Below are 13799 nucleotides of genomic sequence, written 5' to 3'. Positions count from 1 at the left end.
TATTTGGGTCTTCTCCCTTTTTTGTTTTGTGAGTCTGGTTGAAGATTTGTCGATTTTTTTCACTCTTTCAAAGAAACAACATTTACTTTCGTTGATCTTTTGTATGGTTTTCTTATTTTCAATGTTATTTATTTCTGCCCTAACTTTAGTGATTTCTGTCCTTCTGGTTGCTTTAGGGTTCCTTTGTTGTTGTTGTTGTTCTCCTTTGGGTTCTAGAGCTAAGAGAACCCACCTCCCAATTACTTGACAATGATATCAGCTTTGCCATACAGATCAGTATCTCTAAGCAGATGCTTTCCATCTAACCCTAAATGATTCCATAGTTCCTTACATTGTTAATTTCCATTAACTGTGGTGGCTCAACTTTGTACAGAATGCCTTTCTGAGATTCCAAAAGACCAGTTTTTAAAATGGGGAGAAGGGAGGCACAGAGGATAGCTCACTAGGTAGAATACATATCCTGCTATGCTGAGCTTGAGCATCAAGGAGGCTGGAGGTAGGGTGTTTCATGGCTGGTGGAGCAGTGTTGTGGTGAGTCTCCAGCCTTGTCTTTTTCTCTTTTCCCCAGCTGTATCCCTCAGAAATTTTAGACCTGGTGTTGGATGTGCCAAGATCCCAGATTTGACTAGCCAGCACCATTATTAGTTGGGAACATCAAGTGGGAGGGCAGGGGTATATGCAGTTCAGTTGTAGAATACTGTCTTTCACTTATAAGGCCGGAGATTCAAATCTTAGCACCCAGAAAGAAAATAACAACAATAATCAGTGGCCTGGGGAAGTGGTACAGTGGATAAAAGCCTTGGATTCTGAGTTCTATCCCCAGTGTCCATTGTACCACAATAGTGTTCTGCTTCCCTCCTCTACTTTATTATAAATAAGTACTTTAAAAACTGTAGTGGTGGGCATAAGAAGTGGTGCAGTTAGTACAGTGCTGGACTTGGAAACATGAGATCCTGGTTTCAATCCCTGGCATCCCATATGCCAGAGTGATGCTCTGGTGTCCAAACCTGCCTCCCTCTCCCTTACCCTCTCCCTTACCCTCTCCCTCCCTCTCCCTCTTTACCTTCTTTCTTTCCATCTGTATTAATAAATAAAATATTAAATGGAGCTTCATATTAAAATATTAATATGAAGACATTACTTCTCAGTGAAGGAAGAGAATTATATAGATTTTTATATTAAGGAGTGTGGGTATTCATGTTCTGTTTTTGTAGTAGGTAAGTCTGGAGAGATTACTTAATGTTTGGGGAGTGTAGGACTAAATAAAGTTCTTATGGGTCTCTGTGAATGTCACAGTGCAATTCTACCCCACCCACAGAAGTGTAGGTTCATTTAAATAAAACTTTGTATGTGTTGTATTTTTTTATACATTGTTTTAAGCATATGTCTGTAAACATATAAAGTTAATGTTAGGGGACATTTTTGCTATGGTGAAATATACATAACAAAGTTTACCATTTTATTGGAAATGTACAGTTCAGTGGCATTATATTCATTCACACAATTGTGTAACCATCACCACCATTCACAGTATACCACTGTTAGTCATTTTTGCATGGCTTGTATCATCTATAAGAATATGTGGCATTTGGGAGTTGGGCGGTAGTGTAGCGGGTTAAGCGCAGGTGGCGCAAAGCTCAACGACTGGCGTAAGGATCCCGGTTCGAGTCCCTGGCTCCCCACCTGCAGGGGAATCCTTTCACAGGTGGTGAAGCAGGTCTCTCCCCCTCCTCTCTTCATTTCTCTCTGTCCGATCCAACAATTGATGACATCAATAACAATAGTAATAATTATAGCAATAAAAAAAGACAAGGGCAACAAAAGGGAATAAATATTAACAAATTAAAAATATACATAAAAAGAATGTGTTGCATTTGTAGTAAAAAAAATATGAGTAAGACTTTGCTTTAACTCTATGACACTGTACAGGCTCCAGTTTTTATCCTCTGTATATATGGATGGATTATCCCATGGCATTGTTAAAAAATTAAGAATATGTATTTGTTTATGCATATATTTGTACTTTTTCAGGCTTAGCACAAAATAAGCACGATTCTGAATGTTGTTACTTTTATTAGTCACATTTGTGATTCTAAGAGTACAAAGGTAAAAATAAAATTTCAAAAGCCAAATGAAATGCTACATGGTGTTTTACAGATTTGGTAATGTACTCTATTAGATTTAGATTTAAATTCAACTGTCACTTAGTTGTGACCACAGACAGTTGAATTGTGTTTGGGATATCATACTCTTCCCCCCCTTTTTTGGAGGGGGGGTTGGGGGGCAGATATCATACTCTTAAACTCTTTACTTCCCTTCTTCCAAGTTTTATTGATTATACTTTGCACACTGTGTACTAATGTAAATGGGAGATATAAAATATACTTGGAAAAAAAATGAATGGTGGATTAAGTAGGAAGCTGATAGAAGGTGATAACATTATGTTGGGAGTTTCTTCCCCTCTCTAGCTCTTAGCTTAGGACTGCCATCACTGAAGATAGTCATACTTGAGGAAAAGGGAGGAGTGGCAGTTTACTGGGGGTTGGGGAGGTCACAGGTAGAGTCCTTGGTACCACCACTCATCGGGGATGAGCAGTTCTCTGGGATGTCTCTTGCCCACTTTTCTCATTAAAACAGGTATTTTAAAAAAATTTTTAAAAATTATTTAAGAAAGGAAACATTAACAAAATCATAGGATGGGGGGTTACAACTCCACACAATTCCCACCACCCAATCTCCATATCCCATCTCCTCCCCAATAGCTTTCCCTTTCTCTATCCCTCTAGGAGCATGGACCCAGAGTCCTTGTGGGTTGCAGAAGATGGGAGGTCTGGCTTCTGTAATTGCTTCCCTGCTGTACATGGACATTGACTAGTCGGTCCATACTCCCAGTCTTCCTCTCTTTCCCTAGTAGGGTGGGTCTCTGGGGAAGCGGAGCTCTAGGACACATTGGTGGGATCTTCAGTCCAGGGAAGCCTGGCCGGCATCCTGATGGCATCTGGAACCTGGTGGCTGAAAAGACAGTTAACATACAAAGCCAAAAAAATTGTTGAACAATCATGGACCCAAAGATTGGAATAGTGGAGATGAAGTGTTGGGGGTTACTCACTGCAAACTCCAGTGTACTACTGCTTTCAGGTATATATTTGCCCTAGTTTATCGATACCTGTGAACATATGCTCTGTCTCCTGGAACCTGGTCTATATCTAGGTTTTGGGACTTTGTTAGGAAGTGAACCACCTGGGATGGAGTTAGAGAATACTATGAAAGGAAAGGTCTCACCTGAGTGATGAAGATGAAGGGTTGTCTTTCCACACCTGAAGTCTCTGGACACAGTCTGAAGTGAAGCATGCTGGGGTGGCACTCATTGCATTGATTAGGTTGCAATCAGGGGATGCAATATTATTTGATAAGAATTGGGAGAAGTATACGGGAAAGTGGGCCCTACCCTAGGGTCCCAGGACTGGGGGAAGTTTAGGCTTTATAGTGGAAATGTGAGGTTCCTGCTGTCTTAGGGTTCAAGAAGACAATGAATAGTTATAGTTATCACATTATTTGGTAATTGGGTTAGCTTTGAAAAGTCCCTTTGTTAAACATACAATCAGTTTTCCCCTCTCATATTAATTAGTGATTTATATGACTACAGTTTAATAGGTGTGTACATAAAGACCATTCCCATCACCAAAAGATTGTGTCCCATCCCACCCACCCCACTACCCCTGCCGGCCCAGGAAGCCGCATGTCCCCCCTCCTGCTCACCACAGGGTTTTTACTTTGGTGCCCTACTAAAGGCAGGATCTGACTAAATTGAAAACAAATATTTTTAAAGGGTTTTCTATGGAGTTACATGCATATTTCCTGTAGAAAAAGGGTTATACAGTGTGTTTTCTTTCTGTCTTTTTTCCTAATTGTAACTTTGAAATTCATCACTTCCAATTTTAATTCATTTCCAAAATAAGTAAACCAGATATAGTGTTGTGCAAAAATACACATACAAGTTTTTATGGAGATGTTATTTGTAACATGTTATCAAATACCAGTTTAGCTAACGATCTCAAAAGTAGTATCTTTCATAAGATTATAGAAATTAGGAATTAATGTATATGAAATACTCAGACCAGTGCCTAGATTATAAGAAATGTTAAGAAGAGCAGTGTGAATGTTGTCATTCATTTTTTTTTTAAAGGAATTGTAAAACATTCTTAGGAGAATATACAAAATGAGAAATGTGGTTGGTTTTTGTTGTTGTTTGTTTTAATCAGAGCACTGTTCAGCTCTGACTTATGGTGGTACTGGCTATTGATTTTAGGACCTTTGGTGCCTTAGGCATGAAAATCTATTGTGTAAATAGCTTTTGCTATTTCCCTTGGTCCTGTTACTGACTTTTTAAACTACATTTCAACTAGATGTTAAATGTTTAAATAGTACTGTTTCAAGTAAGAAGTCTGCTCTTTTCAGATGGCCCTGCTGAGGCACCAGTAACCAATGGGAGCATAACCACAGTACCAGCCCTGAATGATGATTTGGACATCTTTGGACCAATGATTTCTAATCCCTTACCCTCAACTGTCATGCCTCCAGCTCAGGTATGGATTTTACATGATCACTGTTTATTTCATTTTTGAAAAGTTTGAAAACATCAGTTTTAGAATTATAGTTTTTGAGCAATCACTGATTCCACAACCTCTTGTACTTTAGACCCGGGTTGGCAAACTAATCCTGTAGTTTGTTTTTGTTGTTTATTGGGACACTGCCACTTATTTACATATTGTCTCTGGCTGCTCTCCCTTTACAAACGTAAGCTGAATCTTTATAAAAGACCCTATATAATTCACAGAGCATAAAATCTTTGCTGCCTATAGTTTGCTGAACATTACTTTAGTCAAAGAACAAGTAGGGAAACAAACCATTAGAGCCTGGCCAGAGATCAACAAGGTTATTTCAGAGATTTTTAAAAGGTCATGCATGGAACTTCTCCCTTTTTGCCTTTTTCTTTCATTGTAAATTGTGTAATAATTTAAGTGTTTTTTAGCTATATTGTATATTGATGTATTAGATTGCAGTACATTTAAAGTGTACAGTGTAATAATTTAATGTACACTGAAAGGATTTGCAACAGTTAATTAATACATCCATGGTTTCACATATTTACTTTTTCTTTTTTCCCCCCCTTTGGCAAGAACACAGTTCTATAGCATTCCCACCACCAGGGTTCTGAATCCCTGATGCCTTCATTGCAGTCCACCATGGTTCTCCTAAGGCTGCAGACATGGGTTAACCATCATTTCTACAGCTATCTGTCTAGATTTGTATATAATTTCCCCCTTTTTTCCAGGTCCAGTCCTCTCTTCCCCTCCAAGCCACACATAACCCTATTACTTCATCCAATTATCTCCCCTTTTCGTCCTCTCTCTGGTACCTGGTGGAGCCTAAGTTCAGAGCCCTTTTATCCTCTTCCTCCTGTCACTTCTCTCCCACTGGGAGTATGAGTCAGAGTTGTTTTTGGGTTGCAGAAGGTAGGAGTTCTGGCTTCTGTAATTGCTTCTCCGATGGACTTGGGTGTTAAGGTTGATCCATACCCTCAGCCTGTCTCTATCTTTCCCTAGTGGGGTAGGGCTCTGGAGAGGCGAGATTTCAGGACACACTGGTGAAATCATCTACCCAGAGAAGTCAGGATGGAATCATGATTGTGCCTGCAACTTGGTGTCTGGAAGGTGGCAGGACATAAAGTGAAACAAAATGATTAATGAACAGGAACCAAAAAGTAAGAACAGAACAGATGAGATTAGGAATCCTAGGGTGGAAGAAAGCTAGGAAGTCTACTCTAGACATGTTTCCAGGGGCCCAAATTTACAGAAGTCCCTGCCTGAGTTTGATAGCTAATATGAAATTGGATAAAACATTGTCTGAGAAAATGGTGTCAGAAAAAAGGGCTACAAAGCTGGATTAGGGCAGAGAGTAGCTCCCATTCTTGAAAATATTCTGTGGCTAGAATTAACTATTTGTCTCCAACTACCCAACTCAGGATATATATATATATGGCACCAGAGCCTGTGTAGCCTCTTAAGTGCCTGTTGGTCTGAGCTCTCAGCTCATGGTCACAGATGGGAACAGTGCAGGCTGCACTCATTTCAGGACCAGTCTTCCTCGAATACCAGTACAGGATTCCCCAGCCTCCCATAGCTGCTCTATGGTGAAGACAAAGTCCTGACTTTCCCTTTCCTGTGCAAGCGGAGAGCCAGGACCTGAACTTGAGTCTTTGCACATGGTAATGTGTGCAACAGTGCACCACCACCTGGCCCTTCTGGGTCAACTTAAAAAAATTCACACACACATCCCTTCCCCCCCGATATAGATGGAGAAAGAGGAAAGAGGCTGCAGTACTGAAATTTCCTCCAGTCTAGTTGGGGCTGGGTTTAAACCTGGGTCATATGACAAAGCAGGACTTTCTTGGTGCACTGTCTTGCCAACTAGCAACAGGTTATTCTGCAAGTTATTCTTTGAAGTAAAACTCCCTTTTCTGAAGAACTGAGATAAATGGGAATTGTTTCGAAAGCTCTACTCTCCCCACCCCACCACCACCATTCCACGACTCCATATCTGCAGGACTCTTATCACTCCTGGCAGATATACATACATATCTATATCTATATAATCTATATCTATATATATCTATAATCTATATCTATAATCTATATATATGGCAGATATACATACATATATATAGAGAGAATTACATTTATTTTTTGTTATAAAAGTTATTGTATAATTTCCACTAAAGTTGAGCATATAAATTTCTCAGAAACAATATTTTTAAATGGATCTTTATCAAAATTATCTCTTGAATTGATGATTATTTTCAGGAAGATGGCTTTATTTTATGCTTTGCGTCTTCAGTCTTCCCCAGCACATAAAAAAGAAGCACTTAGGAGTTGCACTATTTTGATTAACATTGGTTATTTGTGTTTGTGCAAGTATGGACGTGCAGATGATAATATGTTTAGTGATCAAGTTTATGGTTAGACATGGTTGACAGAATGGCTGAAAACAGACCAACAGCCAGTTAATATAGCTGTGGAGCATTATGTTGCTCAGGGACTGTTGAGGCTGTTAGTCCCCACCTGCAGCAAGGAAGCTTCATGAGTGGTAAAGCAGTGCTGTAGGTATCTCCACCTTTCTCCTCCTCCCCCCCTTTTCCTCTAAATTTCTCTCTATCCAAAATAAATAAATGAATAAATATTTTTTAAAAATGTTTAACGAAAATATTGTAGCAAGAAGAATTTAGGATAGTTGATAATCTGAACAAGAAAAGTTGTTTATGATTGAATATTCTCATTGAGACTGTTTAATCTGCTAGGCTTCTTTTGGTCCACTGGGGTAAGAGACTTACTGTGCAAACTGCTTTGAGTATTAGATCCCACTTCTAAGGCTTCAGTGTACTTCACATATCCTGTTTAGTATCAGAGCAGCAAGTGGAACAGTGTAGACTTACTTCATTAAGAAACATAACATTAAGACGAGGAATATAAAATGCACTTCCTGCTTTTATGAGAGATTAGAGTGGCCATCATAATTTTAGTATTCTGCACTGTTAACTGACAGAATAACAGAATTCTTTAAGTCACACCAAAAACTTTTCATAACATTGCTGTTTGGACCAAAATTGTGCTAGTTGAATTGAACCTTAAAAATACTTATTAGCAAAGTTATCTTTCATCAAAACTTCATGTAAACATTAAAATCCAGAAAATTAGTTGTTGTTGTTTTAACCAGGGGAGCACTACACAGCTCAGCTCTGGCTCCCCCCCCCCCATTGATATATGAGTACAATTACATTATGCACCAGAACCCCACAGATCTTCCACTGCTCTCTTCAGTTCTGCCTTCTGGTGGTGCTGGAGATTGAACTTGGCCTTGTTGTTGTCTCAGGCAGGCATGAGTCTTTTTGCATAACCCTTACGTTATCACCCCAATCCATGAAACACATTTTGTTTTTTCCACCAGAGTTATTGTTGGCACTCTGTGTCTACACTGTTCCACTCTTCCTAATGACATTTTTTTTTTTTTGTCTTTTATTTTAAATTGATAGGTAGGTAGATATGTGGTAGGGGAGAGAAGGGTGACACAGCTGCACTGCTCTATTACTTGTGAAACTCCCCTCACCCCCTTGCAGGTGCTCCATGTAGTGGTTGAGGACTCAAACATGGGTCCTTTGTACATGGTAACATGTATACTCTATTAGATGAGCCACCTTCTGAACCCAGATACAAGGCATACTTTCAAAATAATGTCTTAGAATATGAAGGGTGGAGGACAGAGGAGGTCAGGTTAAAGAACATATTTTTTATACACACATATATTTTCTATTCTGGTGGTGGTGGTAGTTGGAAGTGGATTGGCATCAGTAGGAATTATTCTGAATTCTATTACTTTTTCACTCCTGATTTTACTTGGTGAGTGTAGTATAAATTAGTAATAGTTTCCCATTCATGAACGTGAGGTATTGGTTTTCTATCTTCTTTATGTGTCATGCTATGTAATCTTTGCTATGGGGTTAGGAATACTTAGCTGAAAACTGGATAGTTTACCAGGAAGGGTGCATACCTTGCCATATGCATGACCCAGGCTTGTGCCTCAGCACCACATGGAAGGTATTACAGCACCAGATGAAGCTCTGATTTGGTGGTATCTCTTTTGTGTATCTGGATCAAAGTGTCCTGAGTGCAAGAAATCATGTATGTGCAAGGTCCTGTCTCCATAAGCAAAAAGAAATGCTCAGCTGACAAGTGTGAGTATCTGAGCTTAGGGGAAACAGTTGAGTCCGCAGTGATGACAAACAGAAACTCTTTCTCTTAGGTAGTGTCTATACTATACACAACACTGGTCGTTAATTTAGCTTGAGCATCCCAGACAGACACAAAACCTTTGGTCAGGAGTGTTATAGCTTCCTGACTGTAAAATGCTAAACAACCCCCAACCCCCTTTTTCTGTAGTGCTGGCAAATTGAATGCCAAAAATATACAGATTAGATAGATATTTCAGCACTTTGTCCTTATTCTGTTTGGTTTTAGACTGTGTCCATTTTGAGGTAGATGATCCAGAATATCGTCCTTCATGAGAAGAATTAGATATGCTTACAGCATGTAAATATTAGGCTGCTATATGGCCTTCGAGTAACCTGGCTTTCCCAGTCATTGTAAGTTTTCTTGTGGTTATCTACAGGAACAAGGCCCCAGGGTTTTGAGCAGGCTGTTAGATTGGCTAGAAAGTAAATATGAAAAAGATAACCTGGTTATGAAGTTGCTTTGTTATCTAACAACAGTGACAGTATATACTATGTGCTTAATGAATCCTGCTGTTGTGCTAAAGTACTTCTTGTAGTTATCAAGCAACTCTAATTTTTTATTTTCTTTATTTATTAGACAGCCAGAAATCAAGAGGGAGGGGGGGCTATAAGAGAGGGAGACACCTGCAGCACTGCTTCACCACTCGCAAAGCTTTCCCCCTGCAGGTGGGGAGCGGGGGCTTGAACTTGGGTCCTTGTGCACTGTAATGTGTGTTCATCCAGGTGCACCGCCATCCGGCCCCTGCAACTCTGTACAAGATAGGTAATCTGTCTCAATTTTATGGAAGAGAGTTAAGATGAACAGGTTAAATGTCCTGACTGAGGATACACTTCAGTAAATAGTGGGGCCAGAGTTCTAGTTCTGGCAAGATGGCTCCAGAAACCCTGCTCTTTATATCTCTAACCTTCTGCTTCATTACAGTTCAGATATGCTTTACTCAAGACTGTAGTTGTATTTGGGATTTTATATATAAAAATAGTTGAGATGGTTTACAAAGTCAAGTGACTTTTTTGCCACAAAAGTCATGCCTAGAATATTTTATTATTACAGGTTAAAAATACTTTTCTGGGGAGTCAGGCTGTAGAGCAGCGGGTTAAGCGCAGGTGGTGCAAAGCACAAGGACCAGCATAAGGATCCCGGTTCGAGCCCTGGCTCCCCACCTGCAGGGGAGTCGCTTCACAGGCGGTGAAGCAGGTCTGCAGGTATCTATCTTCTTCTCCTCCTCTCTGTCTTCCCCTCCTCTCTCCATTTCTCTCTGTCCTATCCAACAATGACAACAATAATAACTACTACAACAATAAAACAACAAGGGCAACAAAGGGAATAAATAAATAAAATAAATATTTAAAAAAAGTTTAAAAAAAGAATATTAAAAAAAATACTGTTCTGTTTCTAAACCTGGTGCTTGGATTATAGGTTACTGGAGGGCTTTTAGCCAAGATGTTAAATGTGTACTTATAAAGTCAAAGGCAGGGGTAGATAGCATAGTGGTTATTCAAAGAAACTCTCAAGCCTGAGGCTCTGAAGTCCCAAGTTCAATCCCTTACACCACCATAAACTAGAGCTAAGCAGTACTCTGGTTAAAAAAAAATAATAAATTTCTACTTTCTCTTTGCTTTATATTTTGAGGAGACTTAATAGTAGCCAGTTATTTACTACTATTCATATCCAAACCAACTCTATATAAATAAATATGGATAGGTATTTAATGAGGTCACTAAAATGAGATTATTGGCTGTAATGTATAATACTGTATTTAAGATAGACTAAGTGAATATTCTTGTTATATATAAATACCTGCATGTTTGTATTCACTGCCCCTCACCCAAAAGTGGAGTGTAAGATAGGATTCAAAGTATCGGTGGGTTGAAATTTTATTGTACTTTATTTCTGAGACAAGTACTATAAGTTTGTAATTAAAATTGATATACATAAGATTCAAAAAATGATCATAGTGCAGTTTTTGAAAAACAAATCTTCCCTTTTTTCTGCCACCGGGGTTATTGCTGGAGCTCACTGCCAGCATTGTGAATCAACAGTTCCCAGTGCCCTTTCTCTTTTTTTTTTAAATTGGATCAGACAAATTGAGAGGGAGGGGCCAGGTGGTGGCGCACTTGGTTAAGTGCATATATTACAGTGCACGTGGACCCAAGTTCAAGCCCCTGGTCTCTATCTGTTGGGGTGGGGGAAGCTTCACAAGAGGTGAAGCAGGGCTGCAGGTCACTCTCTGTCCTCCCCCATCTATCTCAATTTCTCTCCATCTCTATTCCAATAGTAAATAAAATTTAAAGAGAGAGAAGGGGGAAGATACCCTACCTCGCGGTTCTTGAAGTGTCCCCCTTGTAGGTGGGGATCAGGGACTTGAATCCAGGTCCCTGCACATGGTAACGTGTACTTAACTAGGTGTGCCACCATTGGCCCCCAAAACAAATGGTGTAGGGGCTGATGAGATAGCATAATGGCTATGCAGAAAAGACTTAATTCTGAGGCACCTAGAAATTGTGGTTTCAGACAGTAGCCATTGCATACTTACTGATGAGCCCATTGTAGTCTGGATGTGATGGCCAAAAACTTGGTATCAGTCTCTCAGGTAAAAACAATAGATTGAGAACAGGAAAGGCTATACCTTTATTCTAGATGTTTTTGTGTGGGCTCCTTAATGTGCCCATTTGCCTTCTCAAATATCTCATGGCTTTACTAGGTTTTAAGTGATGGATTAGTTATGTTTTCGTATGAAGAATTTGACAGCTGGTTTTGGTATTTATCTCAGGGGACATCCTCTGTACCAGCAGCTACCACTCTGTCTACAGTAACATCTGAGGATCTGGATCTATTCAGTGAGCAAACAACAAAGTCAGAAGAAGTGGCAAAGAAACAACTCTCCAAAGACTCCATCTTATCTCTCTATGGTACAGGAACCATTCAGCAGCAGAGTACTCCTGGTAAATTCATTTTGAAATAATGGTTTCAGGGAATTGCAATAACATGAGTAGTAATATATCCATTATGGGTATGATATTAACTACTTATTATTAGTTATTATTAATAATTAATTATTCCCTGCCTATTTTTTTTTTAAGATTTATTTTAATGAGAGACACCAAAGCACTGATGCTGCCAGGAATCAAACCTGGGAGTCTCATGCATACCAGCATCATGCTCTAACAAGTTGAGCAATTTCCTCCAACTCTTCTCCTCTGTGTAAATGAGTACTTCATTAGTACTTACACCACTACAAAGATAAAGTGAAGTATATGAGAATTAAAAAAAAAAACACGATCCACAAAATTTTATTCACTTAGAATTAACAATCTGTTCACATCACTTCATATGTTTCACAAGTTTATAGAACATAACATTGACAAGGTGGTTTTCATAAAGTTTATGACCTCGTATACATTGTGGTATACTTTCTTCAAGTAAAAAGAATGGTCTGAATTGTCACAGATACCAAAATAGTTGTAATGAAAGCTGAGTAAGATTTTTTGTATACAGTTTTATTGTCAGCAGCATTTCTCATGTCTCAGCTGCTTCCAGAAAGCCACAGAGGCAACTATGATTAGTATGCTAGTGGGAAATTTATATGAGTGAGTGGAAATAACAGATAATCTCATGCCAGATAGCCTTGTCTTCATAGTGGATATTATATTTCACTCTTATATATTCTGATTTAATTTGTTCAGGTTAATTAACTGATTTGACTGCATTCTGGAAATTAGGTCTGAGGAGATAGATGTGAATTGGTTTATCTGAGCAGTAATAGCTAGAGTGGAATTAAAATTTTTCTCTTTATGTTCAAGAAAAAGGAATCCTATTCTGTGATTACAGAGGTGACTGGAGCTCTGTAAATAGCTCACTTGAATAATGTGGTACGTTGCCATGTGTACACGACCCAGGTTTGAGTCTTGTTTACCCATGACATTGAGGGAAACTGCGTTGTTGTGGTTTCTTCCCTCTTTCAGTCTATCTTCCTAAATAATTAGCCTTTTCTTTTTGATACAGGTGTATTTATGGGACCTACAAATATACCATTTACCTCACAAGCACCACCAGCATTCCAGGGTTTTCCATCAATAGGTGTACCTGTGCCGGCAGCTCCTGGCCTTATGGGAAATATGATGGGACAGAGTGCAAGCATGATGGTGGGCATGCCCATGCCGAATGGTTTTATGGGAAATGCACAGACTGGTGTGATGCCACTTCCTCAGAATGTTGTTGGCCCCCAAGGAGGAATGGTGGGACAGTTGAGTGCACCACAGAGTAAGTTTGGTCTGCCACAAGGTCAACAGCCCCAGTGGAACCTCCCACAGGTAAGGGGGGGGGGGTCATTTACTCTTCAAAATCAAAGAAACTAGATTTATTTTCCCAACTGTTTTTAATCTAGTAAATCTGACAAAATGAGGGTTTTTTTTTTTTTGGGGGGGGGGGACCAGAGCAATGCTCAACTCTAGTTTATGGTGGTGAGGGGGATTAAACCTGGGACTTTAGAACCTCAGGCATGAGAGTCTCTTCGCACAACCATTATGGTATCTACTCCTGCAGAACGACAGTTTTCATGTACCACCCTACTTAATTCTTGTGAAGTATTTTTTCAAAAGAACAAGTGAGCAGCTGTTATAGTCCACCCTATCTTCACTAATACCATAGGGTTGTTTTGGTACTTTCACCATATTCTCAAAACACTCGTGAGGCGAGTCTAAGGGTGTTTGCTTGTCGTGTGGCTACAGCACATTATTTAAAAAATAAAAAAACTTTGTTCTTGATGTGTGGGAGCAGAAGAGTCATTTGCCTAATCATTATGTTGGTCCCTTATTCCAGGCAAGTTCAAGGGTAATGCCGTTCTGTAGCACACCCTCTAAGAATTTCCCTTCAAATACTTAGGCTTTATAACTAATGTTTATTTTACACACAAATCAACATTGTTAATATAGGTCTTAAAAATATTCTATGGTA

The 13799-nt window shown here is 39.3% G+C and overlaps 1 protein-coding gene across 3 annotated transcripts in view; it reads left to right on the top strand.

Moving 5' to 3' along the window:
- Positions 1-13799, top strand: part of SMAP1 (small ArfGAP 1) — a 129732-nt gene that overhangs the window by 114619 nt on the left and 1314 nt on the right. For all 3 annotated transcript variants that reach the window (XM_007529037.3, XM_060189991.1, XM_007529038.3), the window contains 3 exons: positions 4459-4586; positions 11617-11788; positions 12849-13156. In XM_007529037.3, coding sequence (XP_007529099.1) covers positions 4459-4586; positions 11617-11788; positions 12849-13156 — 608 coding nt within the window. The remainder of the gene's footprint in view (positions 1-4458; positions 4587-11616; positions 11789-12848; positions 13157-13799) is intronic.

Source organism: Erinaceus europaeus, chromosome 4, assembly GCF_950295315.1.
Source record: "Erinaceus europaeus chromosome 4, mEriEur2.1, whole genome shotgun sequence".
Taxonomy (NCBI): domain Eukaryota; kingdom Metazoa; phylum Chordata; class Mammalia; order Eulipotyphla; family Erinaceidae; genus Erinaceus; species Erinaceus europaeus.
This window is presented reverse-complemented; position numbering and strand designations above follow the sequence as displayed.